This window comes from Panthera tigris, chromosome E2 (genome assembly GCF_018350195.1).
Source record: "Panthera tigris isolate Pti1 chromosome E2, P.tigris_Pti1_mat1.1, whole genome shotgun sequence".
NCBI classification, from domain to species: Eukaryota; Metazoa; Chordata; class Mammalia; order Carnivora; family Felidae; genus Panthera; species Panthera tigris.
The window spans coordinates 56,454,536-56,479,201 of NC_056674.1; the positions used below are offsets into that span (position 1 = coordinate 56,454,536).

At 47.8% G+C, this 24,666-nt stretch overlaps 1 protein-coding gene across 9 annotated transcripts in view; it reads left to right on the top strand.

The window, feature by feature from the left end:
• The window catches only part of CDH13 (cadherin 13), a 1,026,978-nt gene that overhangs the window by 857,936 nt on the left and 144,376 nt on the right, over nt 1-24,666 (top strand). For all 9 annotated transcript variants that reach the window (XM_007082828.3, XM_042969571.1, XM_042969572.1 and 6 more), the window contains one exon: nt 22,647-22,787. In XM_007082828.3, the coding sequence (XP_007082890.1) occupies nt 22,647-22,787 (141 nt within the window). The remainder of the gene's footprint in view (nt 1-22,646; nt 22,788-24,666) is intronic.

Sequence of the window (24,666 nt, forward strand, 5' to 3'; positions counted from 1 at the left end):
CTCTCCGGAGAAGCCTGCGCTGGGCTGGGATATAAGTGCGGAGACCTGCACACTGGCATTTAGAGAGCCAGTGAGAGCGTGTTCTTTATTTAGCACATTCTTCTCTTGTAACGTGCGGTCCTCGCAGATGACCCCGCCGGCATTACTAATGGCCATCCCAACTTGGCTCAAGGAGATGGTTGTCTGCCTTCGGGCAGAGCCTGGGACTCGGCTCTCACGGGTGTGCCCTGGTGCATGGGGGTGTTGGAGGGAGAGAGGGGTGAGGGGCCACACCCAGAAATGAGGACCTTGTGGCACATCCCCGTCAAAATCACATAGACACGGCTAAACACCTCAGCTCCGACATTTTAGTTCCGCTAATAACATCTACTCTTGTTGTGACACCTAAATAATACAGGTTTATTGGGCAAAATTAGGAAATTAGGACAGGACACAAAGGATGAAATAAAAAACGCATAACCCCACCATTCAGAGATAATTGCCGTTAATGTCTTCATGTATATAATCCTCCTGACCTATTTAAAACTTGTGACTATATAAAGACATAGTTTACAAAAACACTGCGATCTCAGAGTTCATACAATTTTGTAGCCTGCTTTTTCCTCTCGACGATGTAATAGATACATTTTCCATGTCATTAAATATTCCCTGAGTAAGCATTTATTTTTAATGTGGGTGCCTCTGGCTTAAACAGCAGCAATACGCCAGCCACTCCTAAACGGGGAGGAATGTCCTGGCATTCTCGACTTGCTCAGACCCTATAGACTCATCCTCTTCTGATAGCCACAGGCCATTTTCCAGGACAGGGCTTAGGATTCCAGGGTGCAGACCCAGCCGTGAGGGTCTGGCTGATTGAGGGCTCTGTCGAAGGTACTCGGCAGCATAGACACAAGGCACCTTCTGAGCTGGTTCAAATGCAAATAACCATCGAAGGTTCCGGGTTCCGGCTGAAGTACTTCCCCCGGGGAAACAGACAAATGTGAGAGACACATTAACATCATTGTGGGTGTTCCGAAGCAGTCGTCTTGCAGCAGGAGGGAGGGAAGGCTTTCTCAGCTTGTGCTGAGGTATATGCTTTGGAGAGACGGAGGAAGCTGGGCTGTGTGTCCAGGCCCGCAGCGGGAGTGAGCGGGAAGCAGAGCTGTGTCCAGCACCGTCGGATTCGAAAGGCCACCCCGCCTCCGTTAGGCCTCTGTATTATGACCTCAGCCAGAATGGGGATCCCGGCTGGGCCGGGGGACTTTGAATCACCGAGAGGGAGTCCTTCAGACTCTGTCATTCTTTCTGATCATAAGCATGTATTAGGCACCAGTGATGTCCAGGGACGGCGCTAACGTGCATAGATTCACAGACCTTGAGAAGCTCACAAGCGAGAAAGGAGCCAGATGTGCAGTGGGGATAAGGGGGCTGTGCAGTAAACGTCGGCATGAAGGAGGCACAGGGAGTGCAGGAGAGCGGACTCCCCGTTAACCGGGGCAGAATCAGGACCGGCTTCACAGAGGAGCCACGCGGGGGCTTGGACTTAGACGATGCTAGCCGGAGCCACGTGGCTGGAGGCCGTCCCAGGCCAAGGGAACGGTGTCGGCAAAGGCCCAGAGGGTGTAGCTGGCATGTTGGAGAACCGGGATATGGAGGAGGGAGGGATATGAAGCAGCGGGGAGAACACTTCCAAGGGCCTGTGGCACCCCCCATGGAGTGTGGACGGTGTCCCGGGAGCCGCAGGGAGCCACACAGGGGTTTAGAGCTGAGAAGCACGGCGTTCAGGGGCCAGTGTCGAGAGCCAGTTTTAATGAAAACGTACTTGAGGTGGTGAGCCGGGACTCGGGGACAGCACCGAGGCTGTCTGCGGTGCCCTGCCGTGACGGAGAAGTAATAGAATGGACGGCAGAAGGCAGAGGTGGGCAAGGGAAGGAGGTGGGAATTGGCCGACTGGGTAACTGACAAATTGGGTCCGGGAATGTCCTGAGTCTAAAATCAACGCGCCACCGGGCTTTCCTTTTTGTTTGCGTTGGTTCCTCGGCTGCATAGCAACGTTTAGCATCCCCCCGCCCCCAAGTCTCTGCCTGTGGGAGTCAAGATTCGTCAAAGAAAGAAAAATCCATTCCCCATAGATAGAGCTGTACGTTCTGTTTATTTTTAAAATACTTTTATATTGTTAAAATGGAAGGCTTTGATTTTGTATCTATAATGAAATTGGGACAGATTGTAGTCGAGCTGGTGTTGAAGGAATCATGCTTTTTATTGTCTTTGGAATGATGAAAATAGTTTCTGTCTTACAAAAATCACAGCTACACTTGTTCATTCATCCAACAAGCCAATATGGGACATTTGGAAGGCAGGTGTGGTCTCTGCCCTTGGAAAGCTTAATGTTGAATCCTTTACCCAAAAGTGCATCTCAGTATTTGCTCCTGCCTTCGACAGGTGCTCACTGCCTTGAACATCAGTACAGTGAAATACTAACAATGTCAGAAATCAGTTCTCAAGAATTACTTTCAGTAGCTTTTAAATGTTTGGGGCTTCAATGTCTGTCTCACGTGTCCCTGCCTCAGGACCTTTGCACTTGCTTGTTCAGCTCTCTGGATTGCTCTTTCCCGGGACATCCACGTGCCTCCTCCTTACTCCCTTCATGGCTTGAATCAGATGTGACTCCTCAGGCCACCTTGTTTAAAATTGAGCCTCCACCCTAACCCCCAGAACTCTCTATTCCTTGTCGTATTTAATCCCTCCCCATAGCGATCATCTCTGTTGATCTTATTTGCAACTTTTCTCCTCATCTAGAATGTAAGCCCAGGGAACAGGAGATCTTGGTGGCTTCTGAGTATGGTTCTCTCCCCACCAGCTACAGGAGCCGAGCACCTGGCCCTCAATCAGCTCTCAGAGAGTATTTGTGGAATGAATGAATGAGCCCTCTCTGAGCCTCGGGATCCTCACCTGAAGCCTGGGGGTGGGCAGGGGGCTCGCTAAGATGTGAGTGAAAGGAGAGTGAGGTGGAGGGTGGCTCAGGATGCTCGGGCGGTGGGGACAGCCACCAGCACTGTGGGCACAGCCAGGCTGCCTCGGCAGGACAGTGCTCAGCTGGTGTCCCCCTTGCTTTATGCACATGTTTCCTGGCTTATGCAACCTTGGACTGAATACTTTGGGCCTGTAATGCTATGAAGAAGTTTTAGGAGTGAAGTTTTAATGCCGTAAGTGTCACTTTGGAAAGGTTTTTGTCTTTGTTCTGTTGTTTTCCTTTCTTCTTAACACTGTGCCTTTTATTTATTTATTTATTTATTTTTTTAAAACGTTTATTTATTTTTGAGACAGAGAGAGACAGAGCATGAACAGGGGAGGGACAGAGAGAGAGGGAGACACAGAATCTGAAACAGGCTCCAGGCTCTGAGCTGTCAGCCCAGAGCCCGACACGGGGCTCGAACTCACGGACCGCGAGATTGTGACCTGAGCCGAAGTCGGCCGCTCAACCGGCTGAGCCACCCAGGCGCCCCAACACTGTGCCTTTTAAAATGGGAGGCATTGCACTTACATTTCTTTAGCAGGAAAAAAAAATCATAAGTATAGATCACCCAAAATAGGAGTAAAAGAAGAACGTTCTTCTGCAATTTCCACGATACTGAGGAAATGTGTTAATGAGTTAATGAGTTGATGTGTGTGCACTCGTGTAGATAGATGGGGAGATTTCCATTTATAGACATGTGTGCACGTACATACATGTAGATATCTGTATATATGGAGAGAAGGAGGCCACATATTTACATGTACTTTATAAAATGATTAGGTCAACTAATATTAAAGAAATACAGGGGCGCCCGGGTGGCTCAGTCAGTTAAGCATCCGACTTCAGCTCAGGTCACGATCTTGCGGTTCATGAGTTCGAGCTCCACGTTAGGCTCTGTGCTGACAGCTCAGAGCCTGGACCTGCTTCAGATTCTGTGTCTTCCTCTCTCTCTGCCCCTCCCCAACTTGTGCTCTGTCTCTCAAAAAATATATACATTTTTAAAGCTTATGTAACTGGAGGCGCCTGGGTGGCTCAGTTGGTTAAGCATCCAACTGAGGTTCAGGTCATGATCTCACAGCTTGTGAGTTCGAGCCCCGTATCCGATCCTGTGCTGACAGCTCAGAGCCGGGGCCTGCTTCGGTTTCTGCCTGTCCTTCTCTCTCTGCCCTTCCGCCGTGTGTGCTCACTCTGTCTCAAAAATAAATAAATACACAAATACATAAAATCTTTAAAAAGCTTATATAACTGTCCAGGATTTATCGAGCCTCCATTCTGTGTTGTTTTTTTTTTTTTTCCTCCAATGACAGCTTCCACTTGTTAAGTTCACCCTACACCGTAGGTCACGTGACCGGTGGTATTGAGGGATTTCCCCATTCCGTCCTCATAGTAGACCTGGAGACAAGCTGAGACCACATCCTTTTGCAGACCCAGGGGACCTAGACATCAGAGGGTGTGATTTGTCCACAGTCACACGGTTGTTGCAGAGCAGAGAGCTGAAATTTATCTCTTTCTTTCGGCTTTAAAATGCACACTATGTTCGCTGTGCCACGAGCCAGCGAACACAAATCATTAAAACATGGCTCCCACCTCCAAGCGTCTCCCAGCGGGGCGGGAGGGACAGAGGTCTGTAGTGCGTTGTGGCACAGTGTGATGGGTGCTACAAAGGGGCTGTGGGAAGAGCTCTTCAGTCTGCTTTGGAGGTTCCAGCAAGGCTGCAAAGAGAAAGTGACGCTCGCTCTGGCCGTTGAGCAGAAGTTTGCCAAGTTCAAATGTAGAGAACTGCATTCTGGGCAAAGGGAGCAGAATCTGCAAAGGTGGGGTGAGTGGACCACCCACATTTCCCTCAAACGGTGTCCAGGTGCTTCTGTAGGATGCAGTCGTCTGATGTTAGAGGATGTCCTGCCGTCAGTGTTTTGCACACAGGAAGTCAGCCTGAGAAATCTCTCGCTGGCCAGGGAACGGTTATAGCTTCACCCAGGGCTGGCCTGGGGGGGGCCTCTCCCCAGTTGCTCTCAGTTTGTATTCTATTTATCACGGGAAGTAGCATCAAAGTGAGCTGTGACCGTCACCCGAACAGAGTCAAGGGCAGTTAGGGATAGTGAGCAGGCTGGAATGATAAGAGAGTCCTTTTCAAGAGAGAAGCGGCCCCGTGGAACGTGGTGGGGACAAGAGAGGGTAGGTACCAGGCGGCTCCAGGTGGCTTTGCTGGGTGGAGAATGGCACCATCCACAGGACAGGAAAGGAGTGTGCGTGGCTCGGAAGGCACGGAGTCTGCTTTGGGACGTGCTGTTTGTGGTGCGTGTGAAGCACTTGGCCAGGAATGTCCAACAAGCCGTTAGTTAGAAGTGTGGACCTGGGCGTTAGGAGAGGTGTGGACGTAAAGCAGATGGGTGGTGATTGTAGCTGTTGGAACCAAGGGCGGCAGCTAGACCGGAAGCTGTGGGGACAAATGGGGTCTCCAGGAAGGCAGACCTTTAGAGACTTGGGGGAAATGCTTCAAAGAGCTGACTGTGACTGGCAACCTATCCGGAATAAGCCCCCGTCCTTCTCAGCCCGACTCATACAGGCTGGTGTGAACGGCTGGGAAATGGGGCCCCGTGTTTCCAGCATATGGTGAGTGCCCTCTGGATGTAGTCATGAATGTTACACTGACAGAAGGTCTATGTGGGACCCAGCTGGACTGGCCAGGAATGAGGACTTGTGGCCCATGGGTGGGGCTTAGAACCAGGAGGGAGAACGAGACACAGAGGAACGTTCCCATCCCAGGGCCGAGTTCCGTCCCCCCTCACTGGGACCAGGGCTGAGGCCCTGGGATTCTCTCCCAAAGAGACTGGTAATAGAGACCAGTTCTCCCCCCACTTTGAAAGGAAATCTGGACAGAGGAGACAGAGGCAATGCAGAAAACTCGATTTATTATTATTTTTTTTAATAAAACAGGAAGGAGCCCTCCAAGGGCATTTTGTGGGTTTTATTATTTGTGAAGGAAAACACCCTGATCTTTACCAACATTCTGTCTGCCTGAGAGGCTGAGCCAGTGAAAGGCAAGCCCAAATATTAATCCTAACATTTGACTTCTTGTTCCTTGCTCAACTAACATTCAAGGGTGCTAATAGGCTTAGCTCTTCTCAGCAGAGCCAAGGCAATTTCAAGCACAAAATGAACGATGAAGCCAAGATCACAAAAGGGCCGCTGGTGGGAACAGGGCTGGGGAATCACAGTTCGTTAGGTGGTCTTGTCCCACTAATGCTGAAGGAAGGTGATCCAAAAGACTGATTGTGCCAGATGTGAAATCAACGGGAGAGCCTTCCAGAACAATCCGTGGCCGAGTTGTTCTCTTTGCCCTTTGTCTCCGGTCTACGAATTTGCTTTCGGAACCACAGCAGTGGCATAATTGGAATCCATCTTGTGTGATTTTTTTCCCCCCTCAGATGATTTAGAATTAGTTCCATTTATTTTCAAAGAGCATAACCCAATGACAGCATGATGGCGGGGTCTTGAATTGCTTTCCTGTCCACGGGTGGAGTGGGTGGGTGTCAGTGCTGATTCATTACTCTCTCAGCGGGCTCCTTTGTTTCGAAAGCCACCTGGAATTATTACCAGCAATAGAGCTCTAAACCAAAGTCAGCTTTGCATAAAAATGCATTTGACTTAAGGGAAAACGCACGATCCTGATTAAAAGTAACCCCCGGACGGCGGACTTGATCAGGAGATCACGTCTGAAGGGGGGCACGGTCCGTGACAGGGTGGCCGAATCCGGCTTGGACTGTGCTTTTCTAAGACGAGCAGGTGACACTGATTAAGCACCTGAAATTAATGGGCAGAGGGGCCATTAACACGCAAGGGACCGGTATGCAGACAGAGGTTGTAAAGCTGAAATTGTACCGAGTTGCACAAACTTAGAACCTAATTTTAGAAACTTCCTCCAGCCCTTGGTGGGCGTCTGCGCTTTTGTCATCGGGAGTCAGTAATTGAATTTTCTGGACGTTTTGACCAGTATGTAACTTTGTGAAGCCGATTACACAGCAGAACGCAATGCTTAGTCTGACCTTAAAAGCATTACCTTCTGCTGTGTGATTGGAAAACATGCAGAGAGAACCGCCCTTCTCACTGCACTTGACCTGGGGGAGAGCAAAGGAAAAAAACCCACCTCACTATGCCATGTAACCTAATAAGATTCATTTAGATTCTATGCAGATCGTTTAATAACAGATTTCGTAAAACCTTAACATAAGGCGCCACCGTAAAACGTATTATCTTTTATTACCCATACAGAGAATGACATTTTAGATGGTGATAAATCGAAACCCAAGAAAAGCTATTTGCTTTCTCAGAGTGCTTGGTGAACACCACAGATACCAGTTTCCCGACATTATGCGGTGGCAGATTCGGCCCCCCAGGGTCACGTGTGACAGCCCCCAGCTGAGTTTGCTGAGGCCCGTCTGAGCAACATTTTCTTGTCCCCTCCCCCGCTTTTTCTGGAAAGGTCATTCCGATCTAAACCTCACTGCTGAGGATTCGGTCGTCCCACTTTTACGGTCCCCCCTCTTCTGTCTTAGACACCCCAGGAGTCGTGACGAGCCAGGAGCTGAGCCCAGGGGTTGGGGCCAGCCACGGGGTATCTGCCATGAGGTTGAGGAGACCCCGGGCCACCAGCACCAGAGCATGCTAAGACCTCCCTTGACGTGGATGCCTCTTCAGGGGTAAGGCGGGGAAGGACTCTCCCTGCTGGTTCTTGGAAAGCCAGAGGCTGGTCAGCCTACCCTGCTCTGCATAAGCCGGCCCTCCAGAGACAGTTCAGGACCTGCCTTTGGATTGATACCCTCTGCAACCCAGGAAGGCAACCATCAGGCCCAGTTTTCTGTTTAGTGATCAGCCTAACCATCCCTTGATTTATTCATTCATCAAAAATTAACGGAAAGTGCCAGGCACTGAACGGGCCGTGTGACTTTTTCCTGAGGGGTTTAGAATTCATTCCGTTTAGTTTCAAAGAGTATAACCCAATGACCACATAAAGGCAGGGTCTTAGGGCCTCAGTCCCTCAGCAGCCAGGCACTGGGGATATAGCAGGAATAAGTCAGAGATGGGGTCCTCAGCCCCACCCAGGTCTATAGTGAATACTCCGAAAATGACTCACATACTGGAAAACACATATATTGAAGAGAAGACTCTCCAATACACCAATTTGGTACTTGCCGCTTGGTAGATGGGAGGGTCTGGAGGGCCATAACCAATGACCACAAAATCTGTGGCTTCAAACAACACACAGTTCTGGAAGCCAGAAGTCCAAAATGAGCTTCACTGGGGTAAAAACCAAGATCTCAGAAGACTGGTTCCTTCTGGAAGCTCTAAAGAACAATCAGTCCCCTTGCCTTCCCTGCCTTCCGGAAGCTGCCTGCACTCCTGAGCCCATGGCCCCTTCCTCCCTCCCTCTGTAAGACCAGCAGTGTAACTAACATCTTCAAATTTCTCTCCCTCTCCTTCCCTTCCTCCCGAGACCAACACATGAAGAGGAAATTGCTCTAAGTGTCATTAAGTCAACGAAGAGGGAAACATCCACCATAATGTATAGACAGGGCTAATGCAGAAGAAGTGACTTCGGGAAGAGCAGGAAAAGTTTAGGGAGGAAGCAACATCTAAGGAAAGTGTATACAACTTTGGACAAGAAACTTTCCGGGGGGGGGGGAGTGGGGGGAAACGTGTAGAGACGGCCTCCCAGGCAGAGGGCACAGTGTGAACAAAGATGTAGGAACGGCCCAAGCTGGTAGAACGGCACAGAGTCCGGTGTTACGGGAATGTAACTGGGAGTGAGGAACGCTAGGAGGTCGGGCCGTGACAAGTGTGTCTTGTGTGCTTGAGGAACTTGACCACTATCCTGTAGCTGCTGCAGAGCCCCTGACGCATTTGGAGGAGGGTCCTGTGGTCAGGTGGTTGTTTCGATGGCTTGCTCTGGGTGGCGTGGAGTGGAAAGTGGTTTAGAAGGTAGCAGAGGGGCTGGTCTGGGATCTTCTGGAATAAGTCAGGTGAGAAAGACGGGGGAGCTGGAAGTCAGGCATGGCAGCGGCGGTGATAGAGAAAGGGGGTGTCCTCCAGAGGGAGTGGGGCCAAATCAGCACCCACCCACTGGGGGGGGGGGGTGCAGGGGAACTTCCGAGAACCCCCCGGGGGCCAGCTTGAGCTGAGGGTCCAGGAAGAAGGCTGTGTTGCCGGGAAAGATGAGCTGCCATTAGCCCACGGAAGCCGAGGGAGAACATCCCCACTGAGACGTCTAGCAGATGATTCTGGAAGTGGCTGTCTGGTGTCTTGAAGGGAGTATCTTTTTTCTAGAAAGGGCAAGGAAAGGAAAAGTTTAGCAAACAGTGCTTCCTGGTTTTCATTTAAATTGTATCATACGCAGGTGAGTTTCAGTTAAAATCTCTTCGAGGGCAGGTTGACCTGTCCTCAGCACATGCTCGTTGGGACAGTGCTAATCAAAGTGTGGTCTTCAACCTTACCAGCCTTACCTAGAAACTTCCCGGAAGTGCACATCCTTGGCCCTAGCCTGGACCTCCTGAGCCACAAGCACTGGAAGTGGGCTAAAAATCTGTGTTTCGGGGCGTCCACCAGGGGATCCCGATACGCGCAAGCCCAAGAAACCCCAGCTCAGACAATATGTCTAAGCACCTACCCTTAGCAGGCATAACGTTGCCGTGACAATTCAGGGCCAAAAGGTTGGAAAACACAGGCTAATGGAGTCGACAGTGGACTGTGGAAACATAAAAACCATAAAGAAAGAGCACCTTAGGTTTAATTTTCCTCCAGCTTTTAGGATCTGTATTTTCTTGTCTCTGGCTGATAAAAGGGAGAAATTCTCAGGATTCCCTTACTCTGTTGCCTCACTGGTAAGGGAGGCTGTGACCCTTGAAAGCAGGCCTGGGCCGAATGATCTCGGAGACACTTTCAAGAACCAATAGGCTGTATCTCGTCACCTCGCGAACCTGACTCCAGCCACACCAGTGACCCTGTCTTAGCTGGCCACCTCCTTGCTGGTTCCCAGGCTCTCCTTCCCGCTCTGAATGCGCCCCCCATCATACTCATCCTCAGAAACTCAGCTCCAGCCTGCACTTAACCCCAAGCCACCGAGAAGCCACCATAGCCCCCACCCCTAGCTGCACCTGTCACACCCAGACCCACTGACCACACATTCCACACGTACCACCTAGTGCCTTGTGGAGTTGCTTGTATGTGTTTTATATGCAGCCAGGCTCTGAGTTCTTTGAAGGTGGGGATTATGTTTTATATTTCTTGTTCCCACAGTGTCCTGACCTGAATCACAATCAGTCTTCAGTTGTTATTGAATGATGGAATTTAATAGCATTTAGGATTAATAGCCTCCCATCTTCTCTCATAGAAATTCACTTCCACATCAAGACCCCATCTCTGATCCTGTAGTAGGATATTCTTTTTCGCAGGAATGTGTCCTTAACGCCCCCCACCCCATGTCCGGTTCAAGTGGCCTCTTCTGTGTGATGCCACAGCATTCTTCTTACTCCCACCTTACCCTACTGAAATTAAGTGGGGATTATTTCTCTTTTTTTTTAACTTTATTTATTTATTTTGAGAGAGAGAGAGAGAATGAGCAGGGGAGGAGCAGAGAGAGAGAGAGGGAGACACAGAATCCAAAGCAGGCTCCAGGCTCCAAGCTGTCAGCACAGAGCCGGACACAGGGCTCAGACTCATGAACCGTGAGATCATGACCCGAGCTCAGATCAAGAGTCAGACACCTAACCGATTAAGCTACCCAGGTGCCCCTCTGGGGATTATTTTGAACTCCACATGGCTACCTTTCCTTATCACTGCTATCTAGCACAAAGTCTCATGCATAGTAAGTGCTCAATAAATGTTTGGTAAATGAAATAACCCCCATATGGCCTTCCTGACACCCCGTGTTCCAACCCCCTTCTCGTAGATTTTCACTGGCACACTTAGGATAATATTTATCTCATCGTGCCTTGATTCTTGTTTATTTATCTAGAATATAAATGCACCAAAACATCACATCCGAGCAGAGTTACCTGAACCTAGTAAGACATTGTATGAATGTTTCAGTGACATCAACCTGAATGTCACACGTTTACCATCTTGGGTCTAAAGAGGGTGATTTTTCCAAGTATGCAATGAGTGCTGTTGGCGGTTTATTTACTGTAACTCATCAGTAACATCGGAAAACATACACCGCTCCTGGATATGTTTTATTTGATTTTGGTGTCCCTCCACCTGAAATCTATCACTTACGTCATTCCAACTACATATTTCTAAGAGGCAGTGTTTATTTCCCTTGTTGCTTCCCCACCCTGCCAGCTTTGTCGGCAGCCAGTAAATCTGGGGAAATGGGCTCAGCCTTCTCCTTACCCAGAAGACCCCAGCCGGGAATAAAAACACAGCAGGTGACAGCCAAGAACATGAATGTTCGCATTAGCAGCGAGGAGCAAGGTGAACGGAGGCCTAAGGACGAGCACAAGTCAAATGGACTCGCGCTCTCTGTGGGAAGATAGAAGAAAGGCACTCAGCGTCTGCGGTGGGAAGAAGGCACAATTTACGAGGAAATGTATGTGGTTCCTGTTGGATTTATGGACTGCTTTTCCCCTGTGTTATGTGGCCAGAGTGGATAAATCAAACTCCAGACAGACAGCAACTCGTTCTGCTTCAGATAATGTTTTCACCAATCTGTTTGCAATATTTATAGACCGGGTGCCAGGTGCAGCTAACCTGGAGAAGAATGTATGGTCCCTGATCAGGTGCCATATTGTTAGGAGTCTTGCAATGCTCAGCTTGGGACAAGTCGATGAATAAATAAATAAATGAATCACATTATGTCTTTGCTGTTAATCTCATGTTAATATTTCTCGTTAACAATACCTTCCATGTTAGACAACAAAGGTATTTTTTTGAACATCTTTTTAAAATTTATTTCAACTTGTTTTTGAGAGAGAGAGAGAGAGAGAGAGAGAGACAGTGAGAGACAGAGCATGAACAGGGGAGGGGCAGAGAGAGAGGGAGACACAGAATCCGAAGTAGGCTCCAGGCTCTGAGCTGTCAGCACAGAGCCCGACGTGGGGCTCGAACCCACGAACCGTGAGATCATGACCTGAGCTGAAGTCAGACGCTTAACCACCTGAGCCACCCAAGTGCCCCAATGTTAGACAACTAAGGGATTTATTGAAAAAGACTGCTTAAAGATCTCCTTGACTCCTGTAGCCCATTGGTAAGCTAGAGCCTGCTCTCACTGGCTCAGAATAACCGATTGTGTCCACAGTAGTCTCTCCTTACCTGCTGGGAGATGTTGCAAGTCTCCTAGTGGACGCCTCAAGCCACAGATGGTGCTGAATCCTACGTAGATTATGTGCTTTCCTGTCCATACCTGTGATAAAGTTTAACCTGTAAATTAGGCACAGGAAGAGATCAACAACAATAATAAAACAGAACCATTAAAACAATAAATACACTGGAAGTCATGTGAATGTGCTCCCTCTACCCCAAAATATCTTATTGTGACCACCGCTCTCCTTGTGGTGACCTGAGATGATAAAATGCCCACATGATGGGCTGTAGTGAAGTGAATGACAGAGGCATCTGATGTGACGTCAGGCTGCTGTTGGCGTTCTGACACCATGTCAGAAGGAGAAGCGTTCGATTCCAGACCAAGGTTGACCACGGGTAACAGAAACCACAAAAATCAAAACCAAGGGTAAGGGGGATCACTTTCCATCTGTGCGATCAACCACATCATGTCGGTAGCTGGAAATCAGCCACAGGAGGAGTATTTAAGCCACCAAAGTTGAACAACATTACAAATCAGGAGAACCTGTTGCTAAGCATTACAGACATACCACTCTGCGTAATTCATTATTTTGGTAAAACATATCCATAACTGACTAATTATTGTGTAACTCTGATGTGCCAGGCACTGAATTAGGACCTGGGAGATAAAGCTCTCAACAAGACAGGGTCCCTGACCTCCTGGAGCTCAAACAGGCAGAGTTAAGACAGCAATAAACAAACAATCAATAAACAAGAATATGACAGACTGTGATTAAGTCCTGGGGGAAAACTGGATTCGTTATTTATCGTCGCATAACAAATTACCCCAAAACATAATGACTTCCAATCACAGACATTTATTATCTCATGATGTCTGTGCTCGGGAGTCTGGACATGTCTCAGCTGTGTCCTCTACCTGGGGGGCTCTCACAAAGCTGCAGTCCGCACGTTTGCCCCGAATCTGCAGCACCATAAGAAGGTGTGACTGGGGAGGATCCGTTTCCAGGCTTGTGCAGTGGTTCTCAGCAGCATCCAATACTTTTTGACTATTCCCGGAGGCCACACTCCATTTCTTGCCATCCCTTTAAAAGACTCTCCAGAAGATTCTACTGCATGGTAACGGCAGCCATCTGGTGAGCACTTTATGCCAGCCTCTGTGCTTGGCACTGTATGTTAACAGTCTGGAAGTGGTATCATTCTCCCCATTTTACAGGTGAGGAAACTGAGCAAAAGCAAGTTAAGACATTCGACCGGATTGCTCAGCTACTAACTGGTGCAGTCAGTTCCTAAGTGCTTGGCAGTCAGGTCCCTGCCTTCTTGGCGTTTCAGTGCAGTGAAGGGTGAGCAGCGGCCAATGAGCAGGAATGAGAGTAGAAAGTGGTGGAAACTCCCAAGATGGCGGCCCGACCGCGAGGGGCACTGTGGCGCCGCATCCACTCGCCAGCTCGTGGTTTTTGTCCAAAGCTTTCCCTGGACCATGACCGTGAGTGAGCTGCGAGCGAGCTCTTGGCACAGTTGGGCCATGCACGAAAGTGCTCTATATCTTTTGTCAAAGATTCTGGGTTTCCCGGATCTGTGGATTGGATTCCACCTCCTTCAGAAGAAGTTCAGAATGCACTACCACAAGAAAGCCATGGTATCGATGGAGTCGAGCTCCACATTCAAGCTCAAAGACCAAAAGTTTTGCAAGGGCATCAAGCATCCGGCGAAGGGAAAGATTTTTGAGACTCGTACTACCTACCCATTACATCAAGTCAATAAAAGTGAAAGAAAAAGAAAGAGAGGTAGAAATGTCAACATTGAGAGAAAGCGGGATGCCACGGGAAGAAATCCAGTTGGGACAGAGTGTAAAGAGAAATGTGGGGATGTGTTCAAGACAACGCAGGAGAATGACAGGGTGCCGTGTGGGTTAATGGCAAAACCTTTTCCCATGTATCTTTTATCTGTTGATTTCCCCCACAGCTACCATTATGCTCGTTATTAGCGATAAATGTTCCGTTAAATGCATAGTCGTATGAATGTCGCCATAAAACATCAAAGGTCTGGTGATTGATTGTGTGCCATATTTAATGACATGGCTTGATTCTTGTTTTTTCCGAAATGAAATGTTTGGTTTTTAAAATAGCGTGATGCGTGAACCTGGCCTGTGTCTGTGGAGATACGCCCAAGGTTTTTTTTCTTGTAGACATACCATCGTCCTTTTGTTCTTGGGAATATCTATTCACTGGTAGCTAGTTGACATCCAGGGGAAGATAACAAGCGCAGGACTGCAGAATGCAAACCAAGAGAGCAGCCTGACTCTCTTAGATATGTCGTACAGATCAAATAGCTGAAAATAAAATCAGAGAAGCCAATTTAATGTTCCCGGTTTTGACACAGTGCATTTCTTGGTCAAAATAAAATCCTATCTCCTTGAGCTAGCGCTCCCCAAAGTATAAGCCATTGCCCGAGAATAAATGACTCTGGTTTGGAAATGCCACCGATATGCTCAGACCTTTGAGATATAATTTAGTTCAGGGCAACAGTAATATATCATCATTAACAATAATGAAAGTAAATCGCCCACCTTGTTTGCTGCGTCCTAGCTAGGTGGTGGGGTCAAAAGCATGGCCCTTGCCCTTGAAAACTTTGTCATCCACTTAGGGAGATAGTAAATGGCCATTCAGAATAAAACCAAACAGGAAACATAGCCTTCATATTAGTCAGGGTAGGCTAAGCTCCTCTGTGAACTTCCCTTAAAGCTAAAGAATGCTTGGGGAGCCTGGGTGGCTGAGTCCGTTGAGCATCAGACTTTGGCTCAGGTCATGATCTCCCAGTTCGTGAGCTTGAGCCCCACATCGGGCTCTGCTTGGTATTCTCTCCCTCCCTCTATCTCTGCCCCTCCCCCACTTGCATATGTGCGCACTGTCTCTTAAAACATAAATAAATAGAAACTAGAAAAGCTAAACAGTGCTTTGTTTTTGGAGATCCAGGCCTCTTCCTTTCTGGGAAACGGAAAACGTGGAGGATTACATGGGAGGTTTGGGGGCCGCACCAGGGTCACTTCTGCCCGTGTTCCGTTGGCCAGGATCAGTCCCCCTAGTTCATCTAGCTGGACGCCCTGGAATCAAAAGAACTAGGATTTGGTGAACCGGCAGCATTGGCTTACCACAGGTCCCTTTGGGTGCAGGCCACCGAAACCGATGCTGGCTGGCTATGGGGTCGAAAAGACTTCTCCTGAGCAAACCCTGGAGTGTGTTCCAGAATCAAGGGAGAAGTCAGAGCCAGAAGGCTGTACGATCCCAGATCTCAGCAGTGCAGCTCCTGCCCTTCCGGGTAGAGCAGCACCTTCAGCCTAACTCAGGCTGAAAGGCCTTTTCTTTCTTTCTTTCTTTCTTTCTTTCTTTCTTTCTTTCTTTCTTTCTTTCTTCTTAAATTTATTTGTTTGAGAGAGAGAGAAAGCATGAACAGAGGAGAGGCAGAGAGAGTGGCGGGGGGGGGGGGGGGGAGAGAATCCCAAGCAGGTTCCATGCTGTCAGCGCAGAGCCTGATGAGGGGCTCAGACTCACGGACCATGAGATCGTGACCTGAGATGAAACCTAGAATTGGATGCTTAAATGACTGGGCTACCCAGGTGCCCCCTGGAAGTCTCTTTCTACTGGAGTTGACCACACTGGTGTCCCCAGTGAGCCCTAAAAGAGCCGGGAGACATAAACACAAGCATCAGGTGAGATCCTTGTCCTGAGAGACAGCAGCTTGGTCTTGAGAGGACAGTGAGGCTTCCCTCCCCCGTGTTCAGTTCACCCACCAAGAGAGGGAACAGCTGGACCGCTGAAGGTCCCCCAGAGGCAGGGTGAAGTACCATGGTGGAAGGGTCCTCCCAAGACATTCAAGAAGGCAAAATCCTTCTCCTGAGCCTGGGAGTAACGTGGAGAGAGGAAAGTGAAGGAGGCAAACATTGACACGCGGCCACGGGGACCTATTTCTCTGCATCAGCCGTCCTTCCTGGAGAATGGGGCAGCTGTGGGCTGCTTAGGAGTCTTTTCCAGCAGAGGAGCAAGGGCAAGTGATGGCCGAGAAGTACAGAAATGAGCGCACGTACGTGTATTTCACTTAAGAGTTAGCACAGGAGCTAGGGATTTATGGAAGGCTTCCTGGAGAAGGCTCAGCTGGCGTGGGAGGGACGTCAGAGCTGAGTGGATACTATTTGTGTAAGAGCCAAGGGATTCAGGTGCCACTATCTTCTCTGTCTTTCCGCTTTCAAAGGAGTTGCTTCGTTATTGTTAATGTTGTCATTTGCAAAAACAGTAATGTTTATCACAGAAAAAAAAAACACATCCCCAAATACTGATAGCCCAGTAGACTTGTTATCTTAAGAGTTGCTTTTAAAGAAGAAAATTGGGGGGGGGGGCAGCACTTGGGGGACTCAGTTGGTTAAGCGTCTGACTTCAGATCAGGACACGATCTCATGGTTTGTGAGTTCAAGCCCTGCATTGGGCTCTGCGCTGACAGTGTGGAGCCTGCTTGGGATTTCCTCTCCCGCTCTCTCTTGCCTTCCCCCACCTCCCCCCGACTTGTGCTCACTCTCTCTCTCTCTCAAAAGAAATAAATAAACTTAAAAATTTTTTTTAAAAAGAAAACTTGGAAACAACTGGATGGGTGACCATCCCGTAAGGAAGGGTTATATGAATGATGGTAGCTGTTCCACAGGAGATAACAAGAATAGACAGATCAATAATCACTAAGGGTGGGAGTGATAGGGCATGACAGCTTGCACAGCTGTGTCATTGGAATCATTTGTTTAAATATGGGTGCATATAGGGGTGCCTGGGTGGCTCTGTCGGTTGAGCAACTGACTTCAGCTCAGGTCATGATCTCGCATTTCGTGGGTTCGAGCCCCACGTCGGGCTCTGTGCTGACAGCTTAGAACCTGAGCCTGCTTCGGATTCTGTGTCTCCCTCTTTCTCTGCCCCTCCCCTGCTCACGCTCTGCCTCTCTCTCTCTCAAAAAACAAATAAATGTTAAAAAATTTTAAAAAAATACGTGTGAACATAAAGTGTGTGTGTGCCCACACGCATGCATGTGTGTGTTGTGGGGGGAAAGGAAGGAGACCACAGACCAGTAATGACAGTCACCTCTCGGCGGGGGGGTTGGAGAGGGGTGGAGGAGAGCCCTCACTTTCCACTCCAGAAACGACTGTATTATTTCCAGTTTCCTTCCAGTAACTGGATATTCCTCCAAAAATAAAAACACGTTTTAAAAGTAGCCTTGAGTTTGCCAGAAAATTGAGACTTTGGGAACATCACATCCCGAGCCTTGCAATTTATCTCCTTAATTGTCTAATTGATTTCCTACTGGGTTGGCCAATCTATTTCTCATTGCAGTCATAAACTTTTATTTACTTCAGGAGACAGGAATTGGCTGGTTCACTTTTTTTCCATCATTTATAAAATTTGTTAGATTACAAAAGAGTTAAAGCCAGTGTGTCCGTCCCTTTGAACTGTCATGAGAATTTGTACACGTCTGTGCTCAGCCTTGACTCCATTTTCTTGCAGTTCTACAGAATATGCCTGCCCTTGACCCTGAACTTCTCTAGAACTATACCTGCCCTTGACCCTGAACTTCTCTAGAACTATGCCTGCCCTTGACCTTGAACTTCTCTAGAACTATGCCTGCCCTTGACCCTGAACGTCTCTCAGCTCCTTGAAGAAAGGGACTCTATTTTCCCATCTCTGTATCCCCAGCACAATATTTAAAATTTTTTTAATGTTTATTTATTTTTGAGACAGAGAGACACAGAGCATGAATGGGGGAGGGGCAGAGAGAGAGAGGGAGACACAGAATCCGAAGCAGGCTCCAGGCTCCGAGCCGTCAGCACAGAGCCCCACGCGGGGCTCAAACTCACAAACCATGAGATCATGACCTGAGCCGAAGTCGGACGCTCAACCAACTGAGTCACCCAGGCACCCCTCCCCAGCACGATATTTAGACTAGATGTTTAATAACTTCCAGTTAAATGGACACGAAGACTAATGAAGGAAAAAATTAGAATAACTGTCTCTGGTCCAAAAAAAAAAAAAAAAGTTTCTGTGGAGGGAAAAATGTTAAAAGGAAAAATAATGTATTCAAGAAATGATTGCAGTGCTGTTGTGAACAGCCTATTGTGATCCCCTAGCATGATGCAATAGCTCTCACACTTTCTCGCAAATAAACAGATAATTGATCACAGTGTTAGTTGCAGTATTAGTCAAAACTCCCTTGTTGCTACTCATGGAACATTTAATTTAGACGTCTTAGGGAAAGGAGAAATTTATTAGCTCATAGAACTCACAAAATATGAGGGGAAAATTCTGGCTTCAAGGATGATTATTAAATGACTCGAGTAAGGCTGAAGAAACTCCATCTCTGTGGTATCTCAGCTCTGTGGTATCTTCTCCCTCGGGCTGACTTCCTCTGTGTGGTTGCAACAGATCTATGTCCCACCCCCTCCCAGGAAACAGAAAGAGGACTTCTTTTACCTAAGAGCGCTAAAGGAAGTAGGTGCTACAATTGCGTTTCAATCCTAGGTGGCCTAACTTGGGTTATGCGCGCATCACAAGATCATGGGAGCGGGAGACCCCCCAATTGTCCAGGCCCGAGCCACGCGACCATCCCTCGTTCACGGCTAGAGTCAGCCCTACCTGAACTCCACCTGTGCGGAGAGTGAGGAAGGGGGGGACGCCCCCAAGAGGAATCCTAGCATAGGTCCGAGGGTAAGAGGAAATGGACACTGGGAAGCCAAAACAGCACGTAGCCGCTACCATTGTTGTGCGTGTCCATAGTAACCCACGCTGTATGTTGGGGCCGGGCAAAGCTGTGAGGAATTCACAGCCCTGTTAGATAGGAGCCATCACAGAACCACGCTCGGCCCCCACTCTGCTTCAGGCAGCAAAATCAGCTGTCGTTTAGGGACAAACCATGCCCGGGATCATACATGTTTTGGTAGCACTGATAGGAAAATTGATTAGATCTTCTAGGCAAGCAGCAGTGAATTACGAATACAGGTGACCCTTAAACAACACCGGTTTGTACTGTGTGGATAATATGTGGATATCTTTCATTCAGTACAATACAATTCTATACATGCGTTTTCTCTTCCTTATGATTTTCTTTTGTCTAGCTGGCTTTCTTGTAAGAATACAGTGTACAGGGGCGCCTGGGTGGCTCAGTCGGTTAAACGTCCGACTTAGGCTCAGGTCACGATCTCGCGGTCCGTGGGTTCGAGCCCCACGTCAGGCTCTGGGCTGATGGCTCAGAGCCTGGAGCCTGCTTCTGTTTCTGTGTCTTCCTCTCTCTCTGCCCCTCCCCCGTTCATGCTCTGTCTCTCTCTGTCCCAAAAATAAATAAGCGTTAAAAAAAAAAATTAAAAAAAAAAAAGAATACAGTGTATAATATGTATCTAACGTACAAAACCTGTGTTAACTTATTATGTTATCATTAAGGCTTGCGGTCAACAGGAGGCTCTTAGCAGTTCACTTCCGGGGAGTCCAAAGTTATACGTAGATTTTCAGCAGCATGAGGGTTCAGCACCCCTAACCTATGCATCGTTCAAGGGTTAACTATGAAGAGCCTTAAAATGTTTATACTCTGACTCAATGATTCTACTTCTTGGAATCTATCATTCAAAAAAAATAGTCAAAATATATCAAAAGCTTCTTGAATAAAGATGTTCGTTGCAGGGGCACTTGGGTGGCTCAGTCGGTTAAGTGTCCAGCTCTTGAGTTTGGCTCAGGTCATGATCTCACAGTTCGTGAGTTTGAGCCCAGCATCGGGCTCTGTTTTGACAGTGCAGAGCCTTCTTGGGATTCTCTCTCTCCCTCTCTCTGCCCCACCCCTGTTCATGTTCTCTCTCTCTCTCTCAAAATAAATAAATAAAACTGAAAAAAATATTTTTAGCAAAGGTGTTCGTTGCAGTGTAATTTGAAATTGTCAGAAATGCTTACAGACTAGAAATAACCTAAAGTCCTAATGATAGAAGATGATGAAGTAAGTTATATATTATGCATATCATTATATTTTATGCAACCCTTAAAATGATGTCAAGGAATGATACTGGGAAGTGATATTATGTGGGGAAAAGGACTAAGTTTGCCACAATCTCTTCAATATTCAAAAATACTCAAATTTCTTATTTTTATGGCACAGTGCTTCCAAAATCATGCAACATTTTATTAGAAAAGTAAAAATGTTATACAAGTAATTAGACCCGGCGAGTGGCTACTGTTTGCCCAGAGACGCTCAGGAAAGATTTTGAAAATGGGCCAAGTGATTGGCTTCATATGGTCCAAGCTGCAGAACTTACGGCAAATAGTAAGCCCAGTCCAACTTGTGGGTGATGATAAGTCACTTACATGAAGCTGACGATTTTCCAGCTTCTAGCTGGAGTGGAGACAGAACTGATCTGGGCACAACCAGAATCCCCTCGATCTGGATTTGGTGTCAAAGTCTGTGTGCACTCAGCAGTTAGAGAACTGTGAGGACTTCCAGTCTCCTGGAGCTCATTTCACAATATACACATGTATCAAATCATCATACGTATACCTCAAACTTACACAATGTTATATGTCAACCGTATCTCAGTAAAGATGGGTGGGCGGAGGGGAACATTGTGAATAATCCTGTCCAAGGAGTGTATTAGCACCCCACTCGTTCTCTCAAATCTAAGAATTTTGAGCTTTCCAAACCATACAACAGAACTCCTACTCCTTAAGTTAGTAGCTCAGAGGCTCTTAGTTAAGAAACAACCAATTAAAGATGCCCTAGGGAGCCAGCGCCTTTTAGAAATACTGGAAAGTTTTGGGGACAGCTAGCATTGAGTTATTAAAATACACATTGTAAATTTCTGGCTTTAGAAGGAAATTCTAGATCCCTGCTGTGTTTTTGGTTTTTGCTTCCCACGGTGTTTCTTAATTCTTAGTTCGTATAAGCAATTGCCTTTGCAGCCATTGTACCGACAGGACGATTGACGCCTGGCAGGACCTTTTGTTTTTGTTATTGACGCTGATGCAACTTGAACTCTGTGAGTAATTAAGCAAACACTCCAAAATGGTTTAAGCAAATAAGGAAAATTAATGCCGTAATTAGCTAAAAAGTCCACAGGCAAGACTGGCTCCGCGCCTGCCACGATGAAGTGATCTAATACAATCACTGGGAAACCTTTCGTTTCTTCCAGGGTTCAAGTCTGGTTCTGTCAGTAGCTTGGCTTTTTTCTCAGATGGACTTCCCCACCCACCCAGCTGTGGTCCTGAGGTAGCTCATCTAGCTCCCAGGCTAAAAGCTTCCAGAATCATTACCACAGAGACACAGAGCTTCTGTCTCCCAAATGTCAAACACAGGTCCTGAGCTCGGACGAGGCACCGTGTGCCCTTGGGATGGCATATGCTTGGTTGCTAGTTCCAATCGGGGCTCATCCAAAAAGTTGGCAAGGTGGGCGGTGGGGAAAGGCAACCCAACCCCAACCACATGGGCAAAGAAGAAGTGATGGGTAGGTCCGCTGAGGAAATGTGGGGTGCTGCCTTACCAGAAGAATGGGTGCTCTTGACCCAGGCAAGCAAATCCATCCCAGAGGCAATTTAAAGGCAGGGACTGGCGTTTCCCAACCACTGCCCCCCTCATCTTGGGGTCAGGGCCACTTGGTTAGCTGTTCTGTTTAAACATGGCAGCAGGAAAGCCGTCCAATATTCCAATGAAAGCTTATGTGCATTCAGGGAGGCCATGGTACAATATTGCTTGTGTTGCATTTATCAGATCATGGATTAAAATGCATTTTCCAAACTTAACAGAGCGTGAAAGACAAAAATGGCTACAAATGACACAAAAGAAAGGCGGTGCAAGTGACTCTACTCAACTCAGTTGGGATTTTTTTTCACCTGTAAAATGGGAACTTTAAATGCGCCTTAACACACTTGCTGGAAAGATTAAGTACAAAACCCAGTACCCAGTGCCTGGCTATCAGGTCGTTCAGTCACTCTGAGTTCCGAGGGTCTCCGTCTTAGCCCGAATCCCCTCATCAAACTTAGCCTCCTTTCCAGATCAGCTGGATGAGGCCACGACAAAATTAAATACACAGGTGTAAACATCAAACATGCATTGCATACCCAAAGCCCAGAAATGAAACAGTGCAGAATATATCAAACGTCCCTTTGGATAAGGACAGAAAATAGGTTCCACCCCCACGACCATGTCCAGTCTGTGAATCGGGACTGTCTTGTATTAGAGAGATTCCAAAGGTATGGTTATACAAATGGGTGAGATCTGTGGGTGTAAGGGGGAGGCCGAGGAAGGACACGGGGCAGCCCAAACCTTATGCCATCTTGTCTGTGCTTTTCCTCTATAGACTCTGGAAAACCCCAAGTATGAATTGATCATCGAGGCTCAAGACATGGCCGGACTGGATGTCGGATTAACAGGCACGGCCACAGCCACCATCATGATCGATGACAAGAACGATCACCCCCCAAAGTTCACCAAGAAAGAGGTAAGCGTCTGCGGCCCCAGCGCCCCTGCAGGTCGCGGCCATGGTCGCCGGTCCAGGTTAATCCCATGCACCACCTGCAGCCCCGGGGCTGGCTTCCAGTTTGCAAAATCGAAACACTGCTTTGTGGGAGAGGGGGTGCCGTTTCGCCGGAACGTTTTCTCCTGTTTGTATCTTCTGTGCGCGTGTGATGCTGAGAAGCGCTTTGTGAGAAGGAAGGCACTGAATCTTGTTAAAGTCTGCAAGAAAAGAGCTTCTGATGCCAAAACTCCATCTTCATGGTTTTATCGGTGTTATTTAGCGCTGAGTTAGGAGAGGCCCATTGTGATTTTAGCATAACAGTAAGGTTTTTTTTTCAGCAAGTACAGATTGAGAGGCCAGACAGAACAGCAGCAGTAAGGTAGAGCAGATTTTCTTGGAAATAACAAGGTGGCCCAGGAGCTTATAAATAACAGCCAAGTTAGCTTGTCCAGGAGAGTCACTATTTACTCTCACTTCTTGTGCTTTTATGATTATGGATCATGGCTGCCGGTCTCCCTTTATTCCAGCGAAGCAGTGTTTGGGGGCAGGCTGAGTACACAGAATCGCATTCGGTTGCCGAATTTGTATCCAAACTGGGAAGTTATTTGCACCATGGCTCTGACGGAAATGTGCAAATGTCATGGCTCCTTTGGGGGTCAGGGTCAGAGCCAAAGATTTGACCCCCCACTTGCTGACCCAGAGCATCGAATCGGTAAAGACAGCCCTTGCCACTGGCAGTGGGGCCCTCCAACCTTCATCCATTGCCTCGTTGGACTGTGTGACGTTGGTTTCATTAACCACTTTTTGCCAGTAAGAGAGCTTCCTTTCAGCTCATAGAGTCTAGATAACTGCTCCAAGGTCATGGGCAGAGGAAGTGACAGAAATGGGATGCAAAATAGCTCCCAGTGAGTCATACAACTGCTCCCTGATCTGTGGTTGATGTTTCCACCCTCCCTGCCATTCAGAAAAAAGGCCCATGTCTGGATTTGCAGTTAACTCACCCCTCTGTCCAGAGTCCCAGGGCCACCCCAGATGGCTCAAGAGAGGGGGCGCTCCGGCTCCCCAGCCCCCTGTCCCCAGACACGCATCACTCGTTCAGGGTGGAAATCTCCCCTTCTCCCGGTGGGGGGGTCTGGCCACTCAGGAATCCAACCTCAACATGCCAGTGGCCAAAGCAGCTGATGTGGCTTCATTCTACTGCTTTCCATGACATGTGCCTTTGACTGCTCAAACAGATTGCTCACTATTCCCGGGGTGCCCAAACTGGTATCCCCCCCCAAAAAAACTGGTTTCACGAGTTCCACCATTGTGGGGCAGGGGAAGACTTCGGGGTCAACTAGATGTGGGAAACGCGGAGTTGAAGAGAAAGAAGGATTTCTTTTACTGCAGTACTTTGAGGTACCTTGAAAATGCTTTGTGTTTCTCTAAGAGGAGTAGAGTCTGTAGGGTTTTCCAGACCTTTCTGGCCCCAGGAATAACTGCTCCTGGGTGACCTCATTATGTCTCACTGAGCTGGTGTCCCATGGAATATTCACTGGGGATACTGGTTTATCTGCAGAATTTCTATTTCCAAAAAAGTCCTAAAGGCATGTTTTAATATTCAATAGAGACAGGAATGAAAATAACAATTGGATAATCCCAGTCTAAAGTAAGAAGGTCTATCAATGTTGCCAAGCGTGTGAGACGAATTAGTTATCTCAGTGTAACCCTGAACGTAGCACCCGTCACAAACTAAATGCCCTGAGTGAGAGATGTGCATTGTTGTCGACACCGCTGAATTCAAGGAAAACCTGAACGTAATTCTTAAGTGGAGTAAGAGACCCTGAGTAGCCTCATGGAAAGTGGATTCACCTGTGGATGT